This window comes from Saprolegnia parasitica (assembly GCF_000151545.1).
Source record: "Saprolegnia parasitica CBS 223.65 unplaced genomic scaffold supercont2.9, whole genome shotgun sequence".
Lineage (NCBI taxonomy): Eukaryota > Oomycota > Saprolegniomycetes > Saprolegniales > Saprolegniaceae > Saprolegnia > Saprolegnia parasitica.
The window spans coordinates 480760-504219 of record NW_012156403.1 but is presented as its reverse complement, the minus strand read 5'-3'; the positions used below and the strand labels follow the sequence as shown (position 1 = coordinate 504219).

Sequence of the window (23460 nt, the reverse complement as noted above, 5' to 3'; positions counted from 1 at the left end):
ACGACTGCTCAAGGTACGCGTAGACTACCTCACCAGAGTTTCTTTTGATGATGCCTGCGTTGGCCGAGTTTGGTGAGGAGAGGTTGCGTTTTGCAAGATTGGCGCCGGGGTGGCGTTTGTAGCTGCTGGGACTATAGCTCAAGGCGACATGTTCGACTCAGTACGTATTTCGATTCGCCACGCAGACGCGATTGGCCTCTCATGCATCGCGTGGCGCCCGTAGCTTGGTGGCGACGTTGGCGACGCGCTGACCGAGACCGTGGGCTTTCAAGAGAAAGTACGCGGGGATGTGGTTGTCGTGGCGATAGCAGATCGACGGCCACGCACCCGGTCGGTGGCTGCTGTCGTTGGTGCCGAGGTGAAAGGGGCCTTCGCCCATGATGGCCGATGCGCCAAATGCACTGCGCATAGACTTCATTAGACACGCAAGCAACCCACGAGAGAGAAAGTACCTTGTCCACGCATCGCCACCGACGACGACAAATCGAAAGATCATGAGCGAGTGGAGGAGGTTGAGCAGCACGAGCTCCTCGCCGAGCTCATACCGCCGGCCAATGCAAAGGCGCCGGCGACCTTGGCGCTCAGGTCGTGCGTGGTCGGCCATCCGTTGATCCACGCCATGAGCTCGGGGTCCACGTTGGCGTTGTAGACGTTGCTCCCGAGGATCACGGCGTCGGCCCAGAGCACATCCGAGATGGACGCGTTGGCAGGGTGCAGCACTCTGACGGCGGTCGTGACGCTGGCGGCGCCGCGTGCCACCTCTTGGCCAAACTGAGCGAGCCAGTCGTCGCCCGCGTGGACAATCAAGACACGCGTCCCATTGGTTTGTGCGCCAAAGTCGCGGCTGAGGCTCGTGCGCGGCGTCAGCGCTGCTCCTGGCGGCGCCACCGCGTGTAGCGAGGAGGTAGGGACTGTCACCAGCCGGAGCTCGTGCAAGATCGTCTGCGCTTCGGTGACGAGGTACACGACACATACGAGGGTCGTGACGCAGATAGCGAGGGTCGCGGCCACAAGCGACCGCGTGCTGGCCTGCCGCGCGCTGCTCGGACGGACCTCGTCGGCTTGGATGGCGCCGTACATGCTGCGATTTGCGATCTGTCATCTCGCATGCGATTGGCCAAAATGCCGATTTCGCTCCAGGGCAAGGGTAGGTGTAGGGGACTTCCGACGTCGACGTTCCTGTGGCAAAAGATGACATTCGAGTTGCTCATTCTTACGTAATGTACAATCAGACAATTTCTTCATTCGTATATTCATACAAGCGTCAAACACATGTTCATATAAATTGTTGAGAAACGCAGATCCAAGGGCGGTCGTCGAGGATCGGGTTTACGGAGCCATGTTGACGTCGGGGTTGTCAATCTCAAACGTGAGCGCGCCATCGGTGGCCGACAAGGTCACGTGGCCCTTGGCGCGCAGTGAGCCGTCCAAGAGCCGCCGACTCAGCGCCGTCACCACGTGCTTTTCAATGTAGCGCTTGAGCGGGCGGGCGCCGTACTGCGGGTCGTATGCAACGTCCAAGATGGCGTCGAGCGCGGCCGTCGTCACGTCCATCGACACTTGGTGCGCGTCCTGGAGCCGTGTCTCGGCCGAGCGCAGTTGCAGCTGCACGATATCGCGCAGCTGTGCCTTGCCCAGTGGCTCAAACACAATGACGTCATCGAGGCGGTTGAGCAGCTCGGGACGCAGGTACCGGCGCAAGTCGGCCAGCACGCGGGCCTTTTGTGCGTCGAGGGATACTGCGGTCGTGTCGAGGCGCGGGCGCTTGGACGGGCTCTGGACGGGCGACGGCAAGAGGTGCTCGGCGCCAACGTTCGAGGTGAGAACGACGACAACGTTGGTAAAGTCGACCGTGCGCCCGTGCGAGTCGGTGAGACGGCCGTCGTCCAGCAGCTGCAAGAGCACGTTGAGAACCTTGGGGTGCGCCTTCTCAATCTCGTCCAATAGCACAACGTTGTACGGGTTGCGCCGGACGGGCTCTGTGAGCTGGCCGCCCTGGTCGTCGTAGCCCACGTAGCCCGGCGGCGCGCCAAGAAGCTTCGAGACCGAGTGCTCTTCCATAAACTCCGACATGTCGATGCGCACCATGTGCTTCTCCGAGTCAAAGAGCTGGAGGGCGAGCGCCTTGGCGAGCTCCGTCTTGCCGACGCCCGTGGGTCCGAGGAAGAGAAAGGAGCCTGTCGGCTGGTCCTGACGCGCCAGGCCCGCGCGCGACCGTAGCACTGCATCGCACACCGCTTGGACAGCAGCGTCTTGGCCAATCACGCGCTCGTGCAGCCGCGCGCCGAGGTGCAAGAGGCGGTCGCTGGTGCTAGTGCTGAGCTTCTCGAGCGGGATGCCGGTCCAGCGCGAAACGACCTGCGCAATCTGGGCTTCGCGAACCACCTCCTCCACGAGCTTGTTGCTGCTAAACGCCGGGTCGGCGTCCTGCGCCGCCTTCTCCGCCTCGAGTCGCTGGATCGACTTTAGCACGTCGGGCATCGCATAGTATTTGAGGTCGGCCACTTGCGCGAGGTCCTGGCGGCGCTCGGCCTGGGCGACCTTGAGCTCGAGCTGCGCGAGCTTGTCCTTGAGGCGACGAATCTCCTCGACCTTGGCCTTCTCGGCTTGGTGCTGCAGCTTGAGCGGGTGCAGCTCGTCGTGGACGGCTGCCAGCTCCTGGCGCACGAGCAAAAGACGATCTTTCGAGCGCGTGTCCTTCTCCTTGGCGAGCGCCGTGGCTTCAATCTGCAGCTGGAGCTGCTTGCGCTCGAGCGCGTCGATGACCTCGGGCTGCGAGTCGAGCTGCACGCGCACGTTGGCGCACGCCTCGTCGATGCAGTCGATGGCCTTGTCGGGCATAAAGCGCTGGGTAATGTACCGGTCCGCGAGCGTGGCCGCCGCGACGAGCGCGCCGTCCGTGATGCGCACGCCGTGGTGCGACTCGTAACGCGCCTTGAGACCGCGGAGGATGCTGACCGTCTCGGGCACCGACGGCTCCGTGACGAGCACCTGCTGGAAGCGCCGCTCAAACGCCTTGTCCTTCTCCACGTACTTGCGATACTCTTCCAGCGTCGTGGCACCAATGCAGCGCAGCTCGCCGCGCGCGAGCAGCGGCTTGAGCAAATTGGCCGCATCCATGGCACCGCCGGTCGCGCCCGCGCCCAAAATCAAGTGCATCTCGTCGATAAACAAAATGACCTTGCCGTCGCTCGCCTGCACTTCCTGGAGCACTGCTTTGAGGCGCTCTTCAAACTCACCGCGGTACTTGGCCCCGGCGATGAGCGCGCCCATGTCGAGCGAGTGGATCTGGCACGACGCCAAGAGGTCCGGGACGTCGCCGCTCACGATGCGGTGGGCGAGGCCTTCGACGATGGCCGTCTTGCCGACGCCGGGCTCGCCAATGAGCACCGGGTTGTTCTTGGTGCGCCGGCAAAGAATGCGCACGGCGCGGCGAATCTCCTCGTCGCGGCCAATCACGGGGTCGATCTTGCCCGCGGCCGCCAACGCCACGAGGTTCTGCCCGTACTTGGCGAGCGCCTCGTAGTTGCCCTCGGCCGTGTTGCTCGTGACGGGTCGGCCGCCGCGAATGCTGTCGTTGATCGCGCCGACTTGGCTCTGGCTGAGCTTGTGGCGCTGGAAAAGCGCTGCGACCGTCGGGCACGTAAAGAGCGCGAGCAAGAGGTGGTCGACTGCCATGTGTGTGTCGCCCTTGTCCTTGCGCTGCTTGACGGCGGCCTTGAGGACCTTGGTCAGTGCCGAGTCGATGCTAATGTTATCGGGCGCCGGCGACTGTATCGGGAGCTTCCGGAGATGCGCCGTAATATCGTTGAGGATCGCCGTGGCGTCGGCCTGCGCCTTCTCGGCCACGCGCCGGGCGAGGCTCTCGTTGTCGTTGAAGAGGGCGTACGCGACGTGCATGGGCGTGACTTGGGCGTGGCCGTGCTCTTCCGCGTACGCCTCGGCGTCCTTGAGGTACGCGTTGGTCTTGTCTGTGAATTCGCTGGGATTGAGGCTCATGTGATCTGGTGAGCGGAAATTCTGAAATGCTCGTTCGTCCCGTTGCCCTTGCGTGGCGCTGCCAGACAATTCCAGAATTTCCAGAAAGTGCGATCGTACTTTCGAGAGTATATGAGGCAATGTATGCAATTAGATAGGCGCACTTGAACGGGTGCAACGGTTTCACCGTGGAGTGCGCTTGTCTGTGGCGCCGCCACGTTTTGCACCTCGGCGGTCACGTGCATGCTACAGCGCGATCCTGTCAGGACGGCTGAGTCGCTGTGCAGATCGTCTCTGCGATGGCTGGGCACGGTCGATGTAGGAGAAAGGGCTCCGAAGAGAACTAGTGTCAAGGACTACGGAGTAAGCATTGAAGAGCGCAGGCGCAAATGGGCAATAAACCGATACCAGCAGGAATATGAGGGCGCCGGATACAATCGATTGCATCCGGAACGAACGATGAGCAAGCTCTGGGCGTCCACGGACGAGGCCGACTGGGCCGCGATCCATGCAACGTACGACAGCGTCGCTGCAAGCCTCGAGGTACGACCTGCGTCCATCAACCTCCAGCTTGAGAGCCTATGTGCGTAGGAGCCGTTGCGGTCGCTGGAGGCATGGTACCACGCCGAGCTGCCTATGCTTCTGCGCACCCAAGGCCACATCACACAGGCCCAGCTCTCCAAGCTCATGCAGTGGAAGCTCGCCAAAGGCAAATGGTATTACGCCAATAAAGTCTAGATCCAAGCCAAGACCTCATGCGTCACAGGCGACCTCGCTTGCAGGCCTTTGTCGACGCGCTTGGCGACGCTGAGGTCCAGGCGGCGTCCAAGAATGGCTTTGCGGCTGTGGACGACGGCAACCTCAAGGAGGCAGCGGCCGCCATCTCCGAACTCAAAGGCGTACGACAGTTCAAACTGTACCGCGGTGCTATCGTGCACGTTAGGTCGGGCCCGCGACTGCCTCTGCCGTGCTCGCTGCCTACTCTCGATCCATCGCGTTCATGGGCGACGAAGCCCTCAACGCAATGACCAGTACGTGTCGCAATAATGCATCGTGTGTGGTAACCGTAGTGTAGAGGCCATTGGCGCGCGCCAGTACACGCTGCCTCATTTCGTGCGGTTCACCGAGGCGTTGCGGGCGCGGGCGACGGTCCTCGGCGGCGCGTGGACGCCGCAGGCGCTGCAGGAGGCGCTCTGGCTCGAGGCGACGGCATCCGAAGCACCGCCGAAGCGCAAGCGGTCGCCACCCGCAGCCAGCAGCAGCAAAAATAAGACCAAGAAGAGCACGTAGGCAGCGATATTAGAAGCCCGACTCGTTAAAGGCCGCTGCGCCCACAAACGAAAAGCCCGAAAAGTTGCTGCCCGACTTTTCGGTCGATGACTGCGGGTGCCACGACGACGCATTGCTGCTGTGCTGGCTCGAAGAGTTGTACGAGGTCGTCGCCGTGCTGTCAGTCACGGTCTCCTGCGTGAATTGGTCCATAAAGTTGCTCACGTCGTCGTCGCTGGCAATGTGCGGCATGTACTCCATCGTATACTCCTTGGCCGCCACCTACAACGGCTCTCAGTACGCTGCTGCAAGATCAGTACCGAGCAGTCTTGCCTTGTCCCAGTCGAGACCGGCAAAGAACGGGTGCGACTTGATGCTCTCGAATTTCCCGCCGTAGGCACCGAGTCGGTACTTGGGCTGCTTGACCAGCAAGCCAAAGATGAGCGATGTCGCTTCTGGTGACAAGGTGCTCGGAAGCACCGGGTCTGCGTTGACGACGTTGAAGAGCTGTCGCATCTGCGACTCGGCTTGGAACGGATGGACGCCCGTCATCATCTCGCAGGCGACGACGCCGAGGCACCACCAGTCAATGGGCTTGCCATGGCCCAAGTGCAGGAGCATCTCCGGCTATCAAAGTATCAAGTGTTCATGAGACACTACGAGTCAAAATTGCTGTGTGTACCGCCATGTACGACTCGGTGCCGCAGAACGAGTGCGTCACTTGGCAGAGCGAGTTGTTGCGGTCGCATTGGTGCTATTCGTAGAGCGTAAGCACAGGCAGTGCATCGCGTGCGCACCAGAGACTGCTCGTCGCGCTCCTCGTCGTACTCGGGCGGGTCCAGAAAATGCGACAGACCAAAGTCCGTGATCTTGATGTGCCCGTCCGCGTCCAGCAAGATCTAAGCAAATATTGATATATCGAAACATGGACTAAGAAAACAATGGAACGGACGTTTTCGGGCTTGAGGTCGCGGTACACAATGTCCAGTGCATGCAAATGCGAAATCGCCAGCGCAATCTCGGCAATGTAGAGGCGCGCGCGGGCCTCCGACATGGCGCCAAACTTGCGCAGATGCGCGTACATGTCGCCGCCTTGGACAAAGTCCATGACCATAAAGAGCTTCTTGGACGTCTACATCAACTGCTTGACACATTGACAGATGACAGATGGGCGGTACCTGGAAGGCGTACGAGAGACCGACGATGAACGGATGCTCGACGGCCGCGAGGATGCTGCGCTCCGTGCGCGTGCGCTCGACCTACAAGCAAGAAGATCACTCACGAGTCTAGTTGATAGAAATGGACGTACTTGAATGTCGTGGACGATGTTCTCCTTCTTGAGGACCTTCATCGCATGGACTTTTTGCGTTTTGCGGTGCCGGACTTGCAGCACCTTGCCAAACCCGCTAAATAATCGCAGTTGATACCTCGATATTGTTCGCACGCCAACGACGTACCCTCGGCCGAGCACGGCGAGAATTTCAAAGTCAAGGAGCGTCGCACGGCTCTCAAAGTCGTCGGTGTGGCTGTCGTCCGAAAGGTACGGCACGCCGGCGAACGCACCCGCCATGATCTCAGTGGTGTCGGTGACCCGGTCGCACATCTACACTATAAAGTGAGATCGAGACGCTTTGCCTTGCGTGCCTGCGACTCGAAGCTGCGCGTGATGAGCTTGTCGAAAATCATCTTGGCGACAAACTCGGGCATCTTGCCCTTGAAGCCGACTTGGGTCACGACCGTGAGCATGCACGCGGTCGGGTTGTCCGGAATCGGCTCGGCAATGTGCGCGAGGCAGAGCACTTCGCCGCGGGTATAGTTCTACATACGAAATGTCGAGTTCCCACAAAGGGAAGGGTGTCGTACGGGCAGCGACGCCGGAATGTCACGGTGCTGGACCGAGATCTCGTAGACCACGTGGCCGCCGTTGGCCATCGAGAACGAGTCTTGGAACGTCACAAAGTCGCGCTTGCTCACGACGCGCGAGACGCTGCTCATGGTGCGGTACAGAATGCGCTGCGTGCCGCCGCCAATGAGCTGCTGCGGCGTGGGTTCCTCGAGGACCGTGCCGGGCGCAATTAGCGGGTACTTTGCCGCGGGCTTCATGTGGTGCGCTGTCACGTCGGCAATGTCGCCCGAGATCGAATGCATGCTCTGGTCGGGTGTCCATGGCGCCTTGGCGTCCCAAAACGGCTGATGGATGTGGTGCTTGACCTCCATCTCGCGCGTGTGGGCCATGAGGAGGTCCTCGACCGTCTGCCCGGCCTCGTAGAACGCCTCCATCTTGACGCGCTCCTTGTGGTCCAGAAAATGCTCGACAAACGTGGCCGGAGGGACGTGGATCGCGCCGACCGTCAAGAAGGTATGGAAGCCGCCGACCGCATCACGATAAAAGACGCGAACGTCGTTGCCGTGGTGGCCCTGGACGTTCTTGATGTACATCCAGTTCTTATCGCTCGAGTCGGCGGCTTTGAGAACCTCTTTGCGGAGCCCGTAGACGGCGTTCTCACGCGCGCGCATGTCGTTGGATGCAAATGCTTTCTTCATCGTCTCGACGACTGGCAACGTGAGCGCTATCGAGTTGTGCACCGTGTGCGCGGGGAAGAAGAACGGACACCCGTCTTCAAAGCCAAAGGTCGTACTCGGCGCGACCGTCAGGAGCGACTCGATGGGGCAGAAGCCCTTCTTCTTGAGCAAAAGCGACCGGATGCCCTTTGTTGGCACGGACGTGCGGCGGCCCGTGAGGCGCTCGACGAGCGGCTTGACGCCGTCTGACGGCTTGACGCTCACCGACTTGCTGCCGCTCAACTCGTCGTCGCCAACGTCGTCTTCGGCGAAGCGGTAGAGCGCGTTCTTGTCGTCTTGGAACGGGTCCGTGCCCACGATGGGCCGAAAGAGCCCGGCGTGGTGCAAGTTGCGCCCGAGCTCGACGGCGTCGTCGCGGCCACTACAAGCCGCGTTCTCGACAAGCCACGTCACGGCGTCGCAGCCAAGAAAGGTGTGTTTGTGCGAGCGCAGGCCTTGGCGGCGCGTGCGGATGGCGACGCCCTTGCGCAGCGCCGCCGCCAGCTCGTACAGGACGCTCTCGGGCTCGGAGACCGGCATGTTGCTGCGGAGGATGGTGGAGCCGAAAATGGAAATCCTGCGCGTTCCGACTGACAGCCAGCGAATCTGGTCCGTAATCTCACGACCGTCTCGCGGGCACCCATCCGGATGCGACCGGCTGCCAGCAATTTGACGTTGAAGCCGTGGCGTTCGGACGATGGTGCTACCGACGATGTGCATGCATCACGCGCCTCGCCACGCCATGCACGATACATAGCCATGTCCATGCAGGCGGTGTCGTGAAGCGTCTTCTTACCTATTCAATAGATCGGACGCGGTCAACAGAAGAAATAATTTTCTTAATTCGGGCTTGGCGCGCCATTATGAGCTGGCGCCACCAGAGGCCGAGCTGATAGCAATAGCCAATCTTTTTAGCGCAGCTCACGCCCGTTCCATCGATCCTCGTGCCGCAGCAACCGCGGGACCGTTTGTGGAAGAAGTCGCCAGCCTCTCTGCAGCCCCGAGCGTTCGACGCACTCGTAAACATGACGAGCCGAGCACACGCAATCACATCATCCGCCGCCAACTGTCCGGATAGGGATGAAAGTGAGACGTTTTTGGTAAAGCGCGTTGCAGTTGAGGCAGAATGTCGTAGAAAGGCCACGATATACTTTGTCCAAGACGAGCGCGACACGCCATTAAGTTAATTAAAAAAGCGCGGGAAGATCGCTAAAACCCAGCCTCGTTGCAGGTCGTGGCAGCGACGAACGAGAAGCCCGAGAAGCGCGCGGCTGTGCTGCTGTCGGTGGAGGCACCCCATGACGAGAGCTGCGACGCGTCCGACGCAATCGACGGCGCCGAGTGCTCCAACGTGCTGGCGCAACTGTCCGTCACCGACTCCTTGGTGTAGTGGTCCAGAAAGTTGCTCACGTCGTCGTCGCTGGCAATGTGCGGCATGTACTCCATCGTATACTCCTTGGCCGCGAGCTTGTCCCAGTCGAGCCCGGCAAAGAACGGGTGCGACTTGATGCTCTCGAATTTCCCGCCATATGCACCGAGGCGGTACTTGGGCTGCTTGACCAGCAAGCCAAAGATGAGCGACGTCGCTTCTGGTGACAAGGTGCTCGGGAGCACGGGGTCTGCATTGACGACGTTGTGCAGCTGCCGCATTTGCGACTCGGCTTGGAACGGATGGACGCCCGTCATCATTTCGCAGGCGACGACGCCGAGGCACCACCAGTCGATGGGCTTGCCATGGCCCAGGTGCAAGAGCATCTCCGGCTATTAAAGTGTCAAGCGTCCATCAGAGCCCATGGTTGGTGAGCGTACCGCCATGTACGACTCGGTGCCGCAGAACGAGTGCGTCACCTGGCAGAGCGAGTTGGTCCGTTCGCAGTGATGCTACATCAAACCAACTCTCCGCTTCGAGTCCATAAACATAGAACATGCGTGTACCTGAGTCTGCTCGTCGCGCTCCTCGTCGTACTCAGGCGGGTCTAAAAAGTGCGACAGACCAAAGTCCGTGATCTTGATGTGCCCGTCCGCGTCCAGCAAGATCTAATCAAATAGTGATATATCGAAACATGGACTAGGAAAACAATGGAACGGACGTTTTCGGGCTTGAGGTCGCGGTACACAATGTCCAGCGCATGCAAATGCGAAATCGCCAGCGCAATCTCGGCAATGTAGAGGCGCGCGCGGGCCTCCGACATGGCGCCAAACTTGCGCAGATGCGCGTACATGTCGCCGCCTTGGACAAAGTCCATGACCATAAAGAGCTTTTTGGACGTCTACATCACCGTATCCACTGCTTGATACCTTGACAGATGACAGATGGGCGGTACCTGGAAGGCGTACGAGAGACCGACGATGAACGGATGCTCGACGGCCGCGAGGATGCTGCGCTCCGTGCGCGTGCGCTCGATCTATGTATCAGCGGATCAGTTCCAAGTTGGATACGGTGAGCGCGCTGCTGTACTTGAATGTCGTGGACGAGGTTTTCTTTCTTGAGGATTTTCATCGCATGGACCTTGCGCGTCTTGCGGTGCCGAACTTGCATGACTTTGCCAAAGCCACTACCAAACCGGTTAGCATAGCAATTCCATTCGGTTGGGCGCACCCTCGGCCGAGCACGGCGAGCACTTCAAAGTCAACGAGGCCGGCGCGTGACTCGTCGTCGTCATCATCTGCGTGGGATGGATTCGTAAAGTCATACGGGATGTCCTTAAGCGCGCCGTCGACCACGTCCGTGCAGTCGAGCACCTTGGTGCACATCTACGAGAAAGCGTAAGACATAATCTTTGTCTTTGGTAAGCCGTTGACCTCGGACTCGAAGCTGCGCGTGATGAGCTTGTCGAAAATCATCTGCGACACGAACGCCGGCATCTTGCCCTTGAAGCCGACTTGTGTCACGACCGTGAGCATGCACGCGGACGGGTTCCCCGGAATCGGCTCGGCAATGTGCGCGAGGCACAAAATCTCACCGCGGGTATAGTTCTACACGATCAATGTAACGCCTCTGGTAACGTAAAAGAAGGATAGATGCACCGGCAGCGACGGCGGAATGTCCTTGTGGTGCACCGAGATCTCGTAGACCACGTGGCCGCCGTTCTCCATCGCAAAGCAGTCCTGGAACGTCACAAAGTCGCGCTGCGTCACGACCCGCGAGACGCTCGTCATCGTCCGGTACAAGATGCGCTGCGCGCCGCCGCGAATGAGATGCTCCTCCGATGACGCGCCGCTGCTATTGGCAGGGAATCGCTCGGCAGTCATGGCGTGCGACGCGACGCAGCCCATGTCGTCCGACATGGAGAGCTGGATGCGGTCGTCGTCGACCCACGGCGCAACGGCGCTCGAGAAAGGCTGGTGGATGTTCTTCTCGAGCTTCATCTCGTGCGTGTGGGCCATGAGGAGGTCCTCGACGGTAAAGCCGGCTTCGTAGAACGCCTCCATCTTGCGGCGTTCTTGGTGGTCCAAAAAATGCTTGGCAAACGTGGCCGGAGGGACGTGGATCGCGCCGACCGTCAAAAACGTCTGGAAGCCGCCGACAGCGTTGCGATGAAAGACGCGGACGTCGTTGCCGTGGTGGCCCGTGACGTTCTTGATGTACATCCAGTTCTTATCGCTCGAGTCGGCGGCTTTGAGCACTTGCTTGCGGAGGCCAAAGACTGCGTTCTCCCGCGCGCGCATGTCCAGCGTCGAGAACGCCTCCTTCATCTGCTCCACGATGGGCACAGTGAGCGCGATCGAGTTGTGCACCGTGTGCGGCGGAAAGTAGAACGAGCACACGTCGCTAAAGCCAAACGTCGTGCTGGGCGCGACGGTCAGCAGCGACCGGATCGGGCAAAACCCGTTCTTCTTGAGACGCAGCGTGCGCACGGGCTGTTCTGTCACTGTCGAGTGCGGACGGCCCGTGAGCTTGCCAATGTGGTTGCGCACGGCCTTCTCGATGCTCTTGGCGCGCTGCGAGCCGGACGCAAACGACCGCGCAAGCGAGAGCGGCGGCTCGCGCGGCCCGCCGACCTCGTCTTCAAAGAAGCGGTAAAAGAGCGTCTTGTCCTGGAAATGCTCGCTATCCGCCACGTGGTTCATGAGGCCGCCGCAGACGAGGTTGCGGCCGAGCTCGACGGCGGCCTCGCGCGATGGCGCGTACCCATGCTCAACGAGCCACGTCACGGCCTCGGACCCGACGAAGCAGAGGTCGTACGTGCGTAGGTTCACGCGCCGGTTCTTGATCTCGACGCCACGCCGCAGCGCCTGCGCGACCTCGCGGAGGTAATCGTCGCTCGTGCTGTTCATCACGTCGGTGTACGCGGAGACAAGTTGCGATGCTTGGTCGACGACGTTTGCTGCTGTCGGATTTCGCCGGAACACAGCCGGGCCTCGTAGGGGACCTACTAGTTTATGTTGCTGGTCCTACTCTGTAGGACCCCTCGGCTTACACTATTTCAGTATTTGGTTTGGCAGGACCCAAGCACGAGCGACAGTGCACAACCTATCTTCGCTCTTATCGTAGCCACTTTATGCAAGTACCCTTCTCCAATAATGCGGCAGAGTCGCGAGCAGTAAAGGTGGACTCGTACCTTCTAAATCGCTGAAATGAGAATTGCAGGGTATTGAATAGTGTTCATGGACATAAAACGGTAACGTCATTTTCAGTCCCGGTGTGGGGGGGCCTCCACTTTCTGACTGCGCTGGATCCCAGTTTCCCAGATCCTTGGGACACGAGCGGCGAGATGCGGGTCAAGCCGTCGCAGCGGGTGACGCTCCTCACTCTCTTCCGCGTCTCTCTTGCGGTTCTCGTAACATGCTCGCTCATGTACATGGTGCGGATGTACGCGGCCACGACCTCGGACGCCGGCCCCGGGCGTCAGGAACTGCGGCTCGGACAAGCGCCGCCTCTCGCGAGCCAGCGAGTCCACGCCGCCTCGTTTGACGAAGCCATTGCCTATCTCTCGGACGTCGACCTTGACGCCGGCCCTGTGTACATTTTGGTCATGAGTGGCATGCGCGGTGGCGACTACTGGTGCGGCGACTGCCGCAACGTCAAAGTGCCCGTGGCCGCCGCGTTTGCAAAGGCGCCGCCGGCCGCTCGCCTGCTCGAGGTCAGCGTCGGCACGTCGCCCGAGTGGCGCGACGTCTCGAATCCCTTCCGCACCCATAGCCTCTTGCGTATCAATCACATCCCCGCGCTGCTCGAGTACAAAGGCCATCTCAAGACGACGAACCTCGTGCTGGAGAAGTTCGCTACGGACCCCGAGCTGCTCGAGTATCTCTTTCGCGTCCCAGAGCCTCGCGTGCCCATCGGAGCCCGCGACAAGCGCGAGGTCGCGACAGTCGACGCACTGAACGCCATGGTAGACGCCTATGACGGGTCGTACCCGCTTTATCTCTTCTTCGTCTCGGGTCACGACTCGGACACTGAGCGCCTCTGGTGCCCCTTTTGCGACTCGGCGCTCCTTCCTGTCGTCTACTACTTCGAGCACTACGCAGCCAAAGACGCCGCCTTGGTCACGGTCACGACCGCGTCGACGTATGACGAGTGGCAGGACCCGTCGAGCCCGTTTCGCGCGCAGACGCGCATCAAAATCAGCGGTCTACCGATGCTTGTCCGTGTCATGCCGAACGCCGCGCCGCTCAAGGAGTACACGCAATTCTTCGAAGACCGAACGCATCTCGTCCAGTTCTTCCAGGAGCCACAACCAGAGATGTAGTAGACACCAGTAGCGTAAATCCTACCTCCCGAGCGTAGTGCTCGGTACCGCACTCGGATCTCGGATCTCGAAAGCGAGCTCATCACTTTCGTTCGATGCGGCGGGTGTCTTTGCCACCAGCCGTCGAAAAAACGCGCGAAAGCTTCGAAGTTGGAACGTGGCGCGCAATGCAACGACGTTCGCAAAAGCAAACATGAAGCCTCGACGGGCGTGCGTGCAGTTGCTCGTGTTCTCTCTTCTCGGGCTCTTGGTCGTGAGCCTCGTGTTTGTGGGGCGGCTCGCTGGAAGCCTCTCGCGGCCGCCGCGCATCGCCCACGCTGTGTTTCTCAAGCGTGTGCGCGATGCCTCGCACAACATCGTTCGCGTCGATGGCCTCAACGCGGCCGAAACGTACTTGAACACGGTTCGCCTCAACGACGGTCCGCTCTACGTCCTCGTGACGAGCCTCCGGAACGGCTCCGAGCCCGATTGGTGCGAGCTCTGTGACGTCGCGCGTCAGCCTGTTGCAACCGCCTTTGCCAATGCGCCGCCGTCCGCACGCCTCTTGTGGGTGCAAGTGACGGAAGAGGGGTGGGAGACGAGCAAGTTTACGCTGCGGCCCGACGCGCAGCTTGAGATTCGCGAGCTCCCGACGCTGCTGCGGTACAATGGCCGCATGGTGACGACGCTGTTGCTGGCCGAGGCGTTTGTCTCAGACCCGCTGCTTCTCGCGGGAGTCTTTGCGACGCCGCCTACTGCCGTACCCGTGCCTCGCGTCGTTGACGTGACGACGATCGACGAGATGAATGCTGCGCTGAATGCGTTCGATGGTGCGCCACTCTTTCTCTACTTTGTCTCGGGGCGGTACGAGAGCACGGGGCGGCTCTGGTGTCCGCATTGCGATCGCGCCGACGTCCCGATCCTTGGCTACTACCGGGCGTACGCGCCACCGAACGCAACGCTCTTGCGCATTGTCGTTGCCAAGACAATCGACCAGTGGCACGATGTGGCCAACCCGTTCCGGACGCAGTCGGCAGTGAAGCTAACGGGCCTCCCGATGCTCACGCGCCTCTCGTTGAGCGGCGCGGGCCTGCCGCAGCTCAACGAATACGTCGAGTTCTTCGAAGATCGGGACCGGCTCCGCGCGTTCTTCGAGCAGAACCAAGCGCCAACCGCCTAACGTGAATTTCGCACGCACTTTATCGTCGTCAGCGGCCAACCGGCTTGGACTTGTGCAGTTCGACCAAACGCGGTTCATAATTAAGAATAACAAAATCCATGGCTTCTCTTGGAGAATCGACCAAGCACTTCAAGTTGGTCTTAAACTGATTTCTGGCAGGCCTGGTGTGATTGGCATCCGGATACGATGTGCAGCTATTCCGGATACGAGAGCCGCATGCTGATTGGGTTGCCGCTCTGCTCTGCCATTACGTGTTCGACGCCAGCAGAGCAGGAAGCATGGCCCCGCGCGGCCACCACCGCGGCCGGAACGACGTCGTCTGCAGCATGAAGATGAGCGTCATGAACGTCTTTCTTGGATGCATTGTGTGCGTCCTGCTCTTCTCGATGATGACCCTCTCGTCAAGCGTCGCCTCGGTCACGACATCGGCCGACGCCCGGGCGTCGCTGCGCAAGCAAGACATCACACCCGCGCCGCTCGTGCAGCATGAGAGCCTTGACCACGTACCCACCGCCGCGCCGGCGACGCCCGAGCCCCGCGTGACGATGCAGCCGACGACCGCAGTCCCGACACCAACGACGGCGCCTCCAACAACGGCACCAACGACAACGGCGGCTGCAACGACATCTTTGCCAACAACCACGTCTGCACCGACTACTCCGTTGGCTCCTATCACTGACGCTCCGTCTGCTGCGGCGACGACATCGCCTGTCAACGCGATCCCGGCGCCAGTGGTCCATGGTAACACGGACGTGGATGCGCTGCCGATCAAGAAAGCGTCTGGCGTGACAACCGAAGTTGTTCCCGTCAACTCCGAGCCCGTGCATGTTGCCGCCCCCGTCGTGGTCGACAGCTCTAACGACGCAACGACGCTGACACCGGAGCGGCTCGCGCTCCACAGCCGTGTCAACGACTCTGCGTCGCGTCAAGTGACTGTCGCCTCGTTCAAAGATTCCAAGCGATTTCTCAAGACGTACAACTCGTCCGACCCGCTCTTCGTCTTCTTCACCTGCGCGCACGACCCTGCAACCAACGCCACATGGCAAGGCGGCTGCAACGACGCCGAGGCAACTGTGGCAGCTGCGTTTGCCCGCGCGCCGCCTTCCGCTCGCCTTCTCACCGTCGTCGTGCAAAGCGACTCTGAGTTTCAGTCCATGTACCGCTTTGACGACGATCTGCGCTTATTGGAACTTCCGACGCTCTTCCAGTACACGCGGCTGCCGAATGGCCACGGCAAGACGACCGCAGGTCTGTACCAAGCCGCCATGAAGAACCCGGAGCTCCTCGATTACGTCTTCCACGGGGAGAGCGCACCGGGCGTCACCAAGAAGGACATTCGCATCTACAGTGAGTATGCGCCGCTCAAGAAATTCCTTCGCGACTTTGAAGACGACTTTCCGCTCTACCTGCTCTTTGTGTCGGGGCGGCTGCCGACGAACGACCGGCCCTGGTGCCCGTACTGTCGGTTCCGCGAGACTGCGTTCGAGTTCGCGTACCACAAGTTTGCCGCGTCCAACGCAGTCGTGGTCAAGGTCGAAGTCTCGGCCGACTACACAGCGTGGAAGGACCCGAACAACGAGTTCAAGAAGCCGTTTGACGTGCACTCGGTGCCCGCGCTTCGCGTTGTGCACCGCGATCTCTTTGAGAAGCTCGTTTACCACGGCTTTTACGGCAGCGTCGATGATGTGGTGATGCTGCAGCAGCTCTTTGAGCGTGACGCATCGTTCGTCACGACGCGGCCCGTGGCCAACAAGGCTAAATAAGACGCGTCGTGTTGATACTTAGAAGGCTTCGTGTTAGCGGCAGTGGACCGTCTCTTGAGGGTGGAGCACGCCGCGGTCCGCGAGGAAGCTCGTGTACCGACTAAAGTCGAGGCCCACGAATTCTTCGAGGAGGCGCAGCATGGGTGTCACGTCGCACCCGACGCGGGACTGCATGAGGATCGAGTGCTGTCGAAGTACTTGCAGGATGCGCACGAGCGTTTGCACGTAGGTCGCGAGCTGGAGCTGTCGCATGGCCATGTCGATCGACGCCGCAAAGAGTCGTGCCTTGGGCGGAAACACCGTCGCCTGCAGACCCTTTAAAGACGCGTAGCAGATGCGGCACGCGTCGGCGCGCTTGGAGAGGTGCTTGAAGAGCGTGCAGCGCAGCTTTCGGAGCGCCGAGTAGCGTGTGTGGACGAGCCAGTGGACTTTGCCGAGGTGCACGTCGATGAGGTACACGACCTTCTTGTTGAGGTTCGTCAACGTCGTCGGCCGCAGCTGCGCGGCAATGTACTCCGAGTACTCGGCGTCGCCGGGCTCGTGGAGGCTAAAGGCCTTGAGGTCGGCCAGGCGCCCGCCACGACAGTAGACGTTCGTGTCGTGCTTGAGGCACCGCTCCGCGCCGCAGGCCTGCAGCGGTGCCAAGGCGAGCGCCGAGAGGCTGCATGGAGCGAAGACCGAGGTAGACGCGATGACGTGGCCGACGGACGGACCCATGGCGGCAGCGCGGTTCGAATTGCACACTGCAAGCGTGGCTCTATTCCTGGCCAGCTTTTATCCGGACGCCTCCGGATAAAGATCGGAGGTTCGCGAGATGCTCACCTCGTCGGACTGACGTCATGAGCTGAGACTAGCTTGTATACTCTTGGTTCTCGACACCTCCCGCGCCTCGAGAGGGCGTCGCTTTGGCAAGGTCCAGCGTTTCAACGGCCTTGCATTTCTTCCAAGGAGCCCTTTAACCTCGCACGGATGAGGAAAGGACTTTGGAAAGCTAGGTCCGCAACTAATAGCTAGATGGGACAGAACTGTGGTTTTGTGTAGTCGAAGACACGCTTCGTCGAACAGGCTATTGACTGCGTCCTCACGTCCCTTGGCTTGCGGAAGCTTAAGTGTTCGCGAAGCCGCAGAATCACAAATGACAAGCCATTCTCGCCGTATTACGTCGTATGTCTTGCTCACGCCTCGATCGCATTGTGGTACTCGGCGTCCTCGAGCAGCGCTTCACGGAGCGCAAGAAGCTCTGTTTTCCAGAGCGCTTTCGGTGCCGTCTCGCGCAGCTGCTCCAAGGTCGCTTGCTTGGCGCCAAACTCGCGCGTGAGCTTCTCCGCGTGCTCGAGCGTGCACTGGAGGAACGACGTCTGGAGGAGGTAGTCGTACGCGTCCTTCTCGTTGGAGTTACCACCATCCACTTCAAACGCGCTCGCCGGCGCAAACCCAGCAGCCCGAAGCGCCGCCATCTATAGCAACATGCATGTCGTCACTTGAAGAATCCAATCGACATCGTTGTGCCTACCGCGTCGGCCTTGGAAGGGCGGGACGTCCAGAGCGACCGGAGCGGACTGACATCCGAGGCCATTTCCTGGAGGAACCGAACGCGGTTCTCGAGCTTGGCGCACTCGCGGCCAAGACGGTCTTCATAGTACGTCTTCCGGCGCGCGTAGAGGTCGAGGCGCACGTCAAAGAAGGCGTCGAGGATCTCGGCGCTCGAATCGAACTTGACGAGCTTGCCGTTGGCGTTGAACGCGTGCATGTTGGTGGTGTTGATGTTGGACTCGAGCTTGAGCAGCTTGCGCAGCGTCGCGTCGTCCATCGCATCGGCGCCGTCTTTTTCAATCTACCAAACGCTCCCGTCGGACAAAGGAGGAGCTGCATCGTTGTCGTACCACGAGCTCAAAGCACACGGTCTTGTCCGTGTGGTGCTCGGTGAACGCGCGCACCTTCTTGGTCGCAATGAGGTTGTGCAGAAAGTTCTTGTAGTCCTCGACCCACTTGCCGACAGGCAACTCGGAGACGCGGACGGCCACCGTGCGGGGCGTCGCTTTCAGAATTTCAATGTCGCCCGTTGAAATGTAGTTGAGGCCATTCGGGGCAATCGTGCCCTGGAACCCCTTGACCCACGGCGCGAGCGCATCGCATGACGCGTCGCCGTCAATGCGCGCGAGGAGCCGGTCAATGAGCTGGATCGGGTGGTGGCTCGGAATGCTCGTGGACCAACCAGTGCCGATGCCTTCGCTGCCATTCACGAGGAGGAGCGGTAGAATCGGCACATAGTACGTCGGCTCGACCGCGTCGCCGTCGTCAATGACGTACTCCAAGAGCGGCTCGTCGGCTTCCGGAAAGAGCAGCCGCGTGTACTTGTGCAAATACGTGAAAATATAGCGCGGCGACGCGGCGTCCTTGCCGCCCTGGAGGCGCGTGCCAAACTGACCGGACGGGTACAAGAGCGGAATGTTGTTGGCGCCGACATAGTCCTGCGCCATGTTGACGATCGTGCTGTGCAAAGACGCTTCGCCGTGGTGGTACGCAGTGTGCTCGGCGCAGTAGCCCGCGAGCTGCGCGACTTTGACTTCTTTTGTGAGCTTGCGCTTGAAGCACGCGTAGAGCACCTTGCGCTGGGAGGGTTTCAGGCCGTCGATCGCACTTGGGATCGACCGCGCGTTGTCCGCATGCGAGAACTGGATGAGCTCCGAGTGCACGAAATCGTGGAGGCGCATGGTAGGTGTGCGCTCGTGGAGCGTCGACGGCGCGATATTCGACAGCCACGCCTTGCGCTCCGCGACGCGGTCCTTGCTAAAGACCATCGCGATGGCGTCCCCGTCGTCCTCGGACGTCCACCGAAAGTCGACCGTGTGCTCGTCAAGCTCTTCAAAGTACTCCTTGCCTTCCGCGCTTGTGCTCGTGCCGAGACCCTTGTAGTACTTGACAGAGTGCGACACGTCGGGATTCGACGCCTTCCAATGCTCGTACTCGGGCACGGAGAAGAAGGGCAAGATCGTCTTTTTCGTCTGCGCTTTCATAAGCGGCGTCAAGAACGTGCTCACAAAGTTGTCTTGGAGCAGTTGCGGCCAAAACGTGTGGAAGAGGTTCAAGAGCAAGCCCTTGATGTGCGACCCGTCGTGGTCCTGATCCGTCATGATGAGCACGCGGCCGTAGCTGCAAGACACGTTGAGTACACATGTACTATGAGCAGATGGAGTCGTACCGCAGAGTCGCCTTCTCTTCGGGCGTCGCGTACTTGGAGCCGAGCTTGAGCCCGAGAATCGTGCAGAGGTGGCTGAACTCGGCGTTCTTGCTCAGCTGCGTGTCGGACGCATCGCGCACGTTTAGAAACTTGCCACGCAGCGGAAAGCACCGTACGTATCTCGACCGACGACCGAGAGACCGGCGACTGCGAGCGCCTTTGCCGAGTCGCCTTCGGTCAGAATGAGCGTGCACTCGGACGCGCGCGGACTGCCCGCCCAGTTGGCGTCTTCGAGCTTCGGGACAAGGATCGTCTTCTTGGCGACCTTCTTATTGAGCGCCGAGCGCTGCTTGGTCTTCATGGCCGCGATCACGCGCTCGACAATGCCCGAGTTGTTGAGGACGCTCTTGACGAAGCGCTCCGAGAGGACGCACGTCGAGCCATACGTCGACGGGCGCGACGTCAGATTCTCCTTCATTTGCGAGTCGAACGTCGGATTCTCAATGAGGGCGTTCACAAAAAGTGCAATGTGCGGCTTGATCTGCGTTGCGGTCACCGTCATGTCTTTCTGCTTGCTGTTGATGTGGTCGGCGATGCGCTTGCAGAGCTGCTCGAGGATGTAGTTGATGTGCGTGCCGCCGCGATGCGTTGTCATGCCGTTCACAAAGCTCACTTGGACAAAGCCGACGTCAGACGGGAGGACGCCAATCTCCCAGCGCATGTTGGCACGGCTGTACAAGGCGAGTTCGGCCTCTTTGGTCGTCGCGCCTTCAAACGCTTGCACGTACGACTCAAAGCCAACCAAAGGCACCTCGTCGTCGTTCCACTTGACCGTGACGTTGGGGAGGCAGCCTGCGACGTCGAAGACGCGCTTCCGGAGCACGCGCGTCATGCTGCTCGTGAGCTTGGCCATTTCAAACTTGGCGAGGTCCGGCGTAAACGTGATGCGCGTAAAGTCTTCGCCGTCGTACGGCGCAATGATCGGCTCACCACGCTCGCGCATGTTGTTGCGCCACGTCTGTGTGTAGCGCTGGCCGCTCTTGGCGTCGCCCGTCTCGACGACAAACTCGGAGCTAAAGATGTTGGTGAGCTTCGCGCCGTAGCCGTGGCGGCCGCCCGTGAGGCGCGCAGACGCATCGTCAAAGTTGGAGCCGGTCAAGAGGTGGCCCAAGACGAGCTCGGGCACGTAGACGTTCTCTTGCTTGTGGAACTGGATCGGAATGCCCTTGCCGTCGTTGAAGACCGAGATCGTCGCCTGGTGACCGTTGGCCGCCGAGCCAGGATGCACGCTCACTTCCAGGCGCGACATGGCGCTGTCGCGGACCTTGTTGTCAACGGCGTTGACAAGGATTTCGTCAAAGATCTTGTACAGGGCAGGCACAAACTCGAGCGACCGCTGGACCATGCGGCGCTCCGAGTCGCTCCAGATCCACATGGTCTCCTTCGTACTTTCAACGGACCCGATGTACATACCCGGCCGTAGCAGGACGTGCTCGAGCGGCGTCTTCTTCTGGTACATGTCTTCGACAGCACTATCGCTGCGCAGTAGCGGCAGGCTCGTGTGCAACGGGCGCAAATGCAGAGAGGCCAAGGACGCGCGGGCGTGGGCGACGGCGCCACCATGGAGGCGCAGCGCGCTGGCGAGGCTCCGGTGCCGGGCCGCGGTCGAGACTACGCGTCGCAGCATGAAGACGTCGACGATGGTGATATCCCCGGCAGTAGACGCAATAGGCCAATCAAACACATACCTCTTACAAAAAATATATATGGTCGATCGACTATCAAGGTGTGTACGCTATTTACGTGTGTTGGGCATATATACACTATTTTGCAACATCGCGAGCGCAAAAGATCGATTGGCGATGCTGGCAACGCTCGCGCGGAACAGCCTGGTACGGCGCGGCCGCATGACCTCGTCCTCGCAGCTCATGCCATGCAATTTAGTGGAAGCGCCATGCGCTCGGCCGCTTCTGCAGCAGCAGCGTAGACGCGCCGACCAAGATTATCGTCGAGAAGCTCAAGCATGCGTCTAAGGACGGCGACTGGAAGACGGCGCTCGGCACGTTCCAGCACTTTGTCTCGACCTTCCCGCAGGCCGTCGAGCCATACCACGCCAATCTGGTGCTGCGCGTCTGCGCCGCCCAAGGCCGCCATCGCGAAGCCAAGAAAGTACTGCACACGATGCAGCAGATTGGGCTCAAGGAGCTCAACGCGGCCGCGCCTCCAGACGCGGATACGCCCAGTAGCACAGCCGATGCAAATGCGACGCTCGAGTCCAAGGCGCTCATGTGCATCGCGCTCATTGAGAACGGCAAGGGCCACGATGCGCTGCAGACGTTGCACACGCAGGCCACGGAGGCGCTTGCGGCGACCTCCGACGAAGAGGCCACGCGTCGCGCCCTGAACGGCTTCGTGTACAAGCCCATCATCCAAGCACTCAAGAACAAGAACGACTGGAAGCTCACGCTCACGGTACTCCACCACATGCAGGGCTTTGGCCTTCCGATCTCGCTCCGAGGCTACCGCATGCTCTTCTTGGCGCTCGCCAGCGGCCGCCAGAACGAAAAGCTCGTGGACGTAACCAACCAAGTGCTGCGTCTCCGCGGCGACGTTCTCGATGTTGCGACGTACACAGTGCTCTTCAAGACACTGAGCGCCCTCGGCGAACACGAGGCCGTCGAGCGTGTCCTCGACCAGGTACGATTCTCCCTTGTCGACCATTTGGACATGGAGATATGCTGATAGATTGCAGCCACCAAGCCACGCGACTGGATGCAAACGAGCACCGACGTCAACTTTTACAACGCGCTCATTCGCGCCAAGATGCTCTCGGGGGACATGGACTACTGCCTCACGCGACTCAAGGAGATGGAAGGACCCTTGGCGCCGGACGCGTTCCCGTATACCACGTGCATGCTCGGGTTCCTCAACACGGACAAGTCGTTTGTGATCTTCAAGCTCTACAAGGACATGCTCGCCCAGGGCATCGCGCCCTCGATTCTGACGCTGGCTCTCGTGCTGCGCGCGATCAAGACGTCGCCCAAGCAGCGCAAGCTCATCCCTGGGATCATAAGTACGCTGGAGACGACGCCGCTGGAGAAGGCCGACTTTGTGCACACGGTCATTGACGCGCTCGAAGAGCTGAGAGAACGCGACGCGAGCCACGCCGTGTTTGATCGCGCGATGGACGAAAACATGCTTGGCGAGTGGCGCAAGGGTCTGTACGCGATGAACTTGCATAGCTTTCGCGCGGCTCAGCCAAGGCTGCCGTCGAATTCGCGTTGCATGCGATTGCGGACCAGCCCAAGAGCGTTCTCAAGACAGGTCAGCGACGCAGAATGTGTTGCTGAGATTGAAATGGTTGCACCATAGAGCTCCAAGACCTCAAAATCATCACGGGCAAGGGCCGAGGCAGTCGCGAGTACATGAAGCCAGTGCTCAAGCCCGAGATTATCACGATGCTTCGCAAGCACTTTCGACTGATTGCGTTTTCGCCCGCCCAAAACGAAGGGTCTCTAGTCGTCAAGAAGGCCAACTTGGAGGCGTATATCGATACGTACCACGGCGAATAATAGCCGAATATCCCTATTTTTGAACAAGCAATAACTAGGAGCCAGAGGTTTTGTTGTACCCTTTCTAAAAGACAGCTCTCGACATTAAAGTTTACCGATCTTTGCGTTCAAAAACGTGGCGGCGTCACAGACAAGCGCACTCCACGGTGAAACCGTTGCACCCGTTCAAGTGCGCCTATCTAATTGCATACATTGCCTCATATACTCTCGAAAGTACGATCGCACTTTCTGGAAATTCTAGAATTGTCTGGCAGCGCCACGCAAGGGCAACGGGACGAACGCG

The 23460-nt window shown here is 60.2% G+C and overlaps 10 protein-coding genes across 10 annotated transcripts; 4 read left to right on the top strand and 6 right to left on the bottom strand.

Moving 5' to 3' along the window:
* Window positions 1-199: 199 nt before the first annotated feature.
* SPRG_03653 (hypothetical protein) lies at window positions 200-1080 on the bottom strand (the record flags this gene model as incomplete). Its single annotated transcript, XM_012342224.1, has 3 exons — window positions 200-401; window positions 453-529; window positions 574-1080. 3 exons carry the CDS (start codon window positions 1078-1080, stop codon window positions 200-202), a joined length of 786 nt encoding a protein of 261 aa, XP_012197614.1.
* Window positions 1081-1176: 96 nt separating this feature from the next.
* SPRG_03652 (hypothetical protein) lies at window positions 1177-4025 on the bottom strand. The gene has a single exon (XM_012342223.1). It carries the CDS (start codon window positions 3997-3999, stop codon window positions 1330-1332), a length of 2670 nt encoding a protein of 889 aa, XP_012197613.1. The 5' UTR covers window positions 4000-4025; the 3' UTR covers window positions 1177-1329.
* A 1233-nt stretch (window positions 4026-5258) lies between these two features.
* On the bottom strand, window positions 5259-8388 carry SPRG_19523 (AGC protein kinase). The gene is made up of 10 exons (XM_012342384.1): window positions 7111-8388; window positions 6892-7065; window positions 6705-6850; window positions 6557-6653; window positions 6426-6506; window positions 6200-6379; window positions 6045-6146; window positions 5930-6001; window positions 5581-5874; window positions 5259-5529 (listed from the first exon to the last, which is right to left on the bottom strand). Exons 1-10 carry the CDS (start codon window positions 8347-8349, stop codon window positions 5278-5280), a joined length of 2637 nt encoding a protein of 878 aa, XP_012197774.1. The 5' UTR covers window positions 8350-8388; the 3' UTR covers window positions 5259-5277.
* A 588-nt stretch (window positions 8389-8976) lies between these two features.
* SPRG_03647 (AGC protein kinase) lies at window positions 8977-12149 on the bottom strand. Its single transcript, XM_012342222.1, has 9 exons — window positions 10837-12149; window positions 10612-10785; window positions 10409-10563; window positions 10268-10364; window positions 10134-10214; window positions 9900-10079; window positions 9745-9846; window positions 9619-9690; window positions 8977-9570 (listed from the first exon to the last, which is right to left on the bottom strand). The coding sequence occupies exons 1-9, from the start codon at window positions 12085-12087 to the stop codon at window positions 9019-9021; spliced, it is 2664 nt and encodes an 887-aa protein (XP_012197612.1). The 5' UTR covers window positions 12088-12149; the 3' UTR covers window positions 8977-9018.
* A 330-nt stretch (window positions 12150-12479) lies between these two features.
* SPRG_03646 (hypothetical protein) lies at window positions 12480-13604 on the top strand. Its single transcript, XM_012342221.1, has one exon. The coding sequence runs from the start codon at window positions 12525-12527 to the stop codon at window positions 13500-13502; it is 978 nt and encodes a 325-aa protein (XP_012197611.1). The 5' UTR covers window positions 12480-12524; the 3' UTR covers window positions 13503-13604.
* Window positions 13605-13687: 83 nt separating this feature from the next.
* SPRG_03645 (hypothetical protein) lies at window positions 13688-14757 on the top strand. Its single transcript, XM_012342220.1, has one exon. It carries the CDS (start codon window positions 13696-13698, stop codon window positions 14659-14661), a length of 966 nt encoding a protein of 321 aa, XP_012197610.1. The 5' UTR covers window positions 13688-13695; the 3' UTR covers window positions 14662-14757.
* A 182-nt stretch (window positions 14758-14939) lies between these two features.
* SPRG_03644 (hypothetical protein) lies at window positions 14940-16448 on the top strand (the record flags this gene model as incomplete). Its single annotated transcript, XM_012342219.1, has 1 exon — window positions 14940-16448. The coding sequence occupies one exon, from the start codon at window positions 14940-14942 to the stop codon at window positions 16422-16424; it is 1485 nt and encodes a 494-aa protein (XP_012197609.1). The 3' UTR covers window positions 16425-16448.
* A 9-nt stretch (window positions 16449-16457) lies between these two features.
* SPRG_03643 (hypothetical protein) lies at window positions 16458-17141 on the bottom strand (the record flags this gene model as incomplete). Its single annotated transcript, XM_012342218.1, has 1 exon — window positions 16458-17141. The coding sequence occupies one exon, from the start codon at window positions 17139-17141 to the stop codon at window positions 16458-16460; it is 684 nt and encodes a 227-aa protein (XP_012197608.1).
* A 444-nt stretch (window positions 17142-17585) lies between these two features.
* Window positions 17586-21322, bottom strand: SPRG_03642 (hypothetical protein). Its single transcript, XM_012342217.1, has 5 exons — window positions 19796-21322; window positions 19627-19754; window positions 18308-19577; window positions 17938-18258; window positions 17586-17881 (listed from the first exon to the last, which is right to left on the bottom strand). The coding sequence occupies exons 1-5, from the start codon at window positions 21290-21292 to the stop codon at window positions 17600-17602; spliced, it is 3498 nt and encodes a 1165-aa protein (XP_012197607.1). The 5' UTR covers window positions 21293-21322; the 3' UTR covers window positions 17586-17599.
* Window positions 21323-21467: 145 nt separating this feature from the next.
* Window positions 21468-23260, top strand: SPRG_03641 (hypothetical protein; the record flags this gene model as incomplete). Its single annotated transcript, XM_012342216.1, has 5 exons — window positions 21468-21497; window positions 21550-22302; window positions 22351-22822; window positions 22864-22929; window positions 22978-23260. 5 exons carry the CDS (start codon window positions 21468-21470, stop codon window positions 23175-23177), a joined length of 1521 nt encoding a protein of 506 aa, XP_012197606.1. The 3' UTR covers window positions 23178-23260.
* Between the last annotated feature and the right edge of the window lie 200 nt (window positions 23261-23460).

What these genes read in the sequence shown, in the direction of transcription:
- SPRG_03645 (XM_012342220.1), top strand. Translation starts at nt 13,696, where the DNA reads ATGAAGCCTCGACGGGCGTGCGTGCAGTTGCTCGTGTTCTCTCTTCTC.
- SPRG_03642 (XM_012342217.1), bottom strand. Translation starts at nt 21,292, where the DNA reads ATGCTGCGACGCGTAGTCTCGACCGCGGCCCGGCACCGGAGCCTCGCC. An exon ending in GAAGAGAAGGCGACTCTGCG is followed by an intron (nt 19,578 to 19,626) that starts GTACGACTCCAT and finishes CGTGTCTTGCAG; the next exon opens with CTACGGCCGCGTGCTCATCA. An exon ending in CCGTGTGCTTTGAGCTCGTG is followed by an intron (nt 18,259 to 18,307) that starts GTACGACAACGA and finishes AGCGTTTGGTAG; the next exon opens with ATTGAAAAAGACGGCGCCGA.
- SPRG_03647 (XM_012342222.1), bottom strand. Translation starts at nt 12,087, where the DNA reads ATGAACAGCACGAGCGACGATTACCTCCGCGAGGTCGCGCAGGCGCTG. An exon ending in CGCGCAGCTTCGAGTCCGAG is followed by an intron (nt 10,564 to 10,611) that starts GTCAACGGCTTA and finishes GCTTTCTCGTAG; the next exon opens with ATGTGCACCAAGGTGCTCGA. An exon ending in AGCGCGACGAGCAGACTCAG is followed by an intron (nt 9,691 to 9,744) that starts GTACACGCATGT and finishes GGTTTGATGTAG; the next exon opens with CATCACTGCGAACGGACCAA.
- SPRG_03652 (XM_012342223.1), bottom strand. Translation starts at nt 3,999, where the DNA reads ATGAGCCTCAATCCCAGCGAATTCACAGACAAGACCAACGCGTACCTC.
- SPRG_19523 (XM_012342384.1), bottom strand. Translation starts at nt 8,349, where the DNA reads ATGCCGGTCTCCGAGCCCGAGAGCGTCCTGTACGAGCTGGCGGCGGCG. An exon ending in GCGACCTCAAGCCCGAAAAC is followed by an intron (nt 6,147 to 6,199) that starts GTCCGTTCCATT and finishes ATATTTGCTTAG; the next exon opens with ATCTTGCTGGACGCGGACGG. An exon ending in AGCGCGACGAGCAGTCTCTG is followed by an intron (nt 6,002 to 6,044) that starts GTGCGCACGCGA and finishes CTCTACGAATAG; the next exon opens with CACCAATGCGACCGCAACAA.
- SPRG_03646 (XM_012342221.1), top strand. Translation starts at nt 12,525, where the DNA reads ATGCGGGTCAAGCCGTCGCAGCGGGTGACGCTCCTCACTCTCTTCCGC.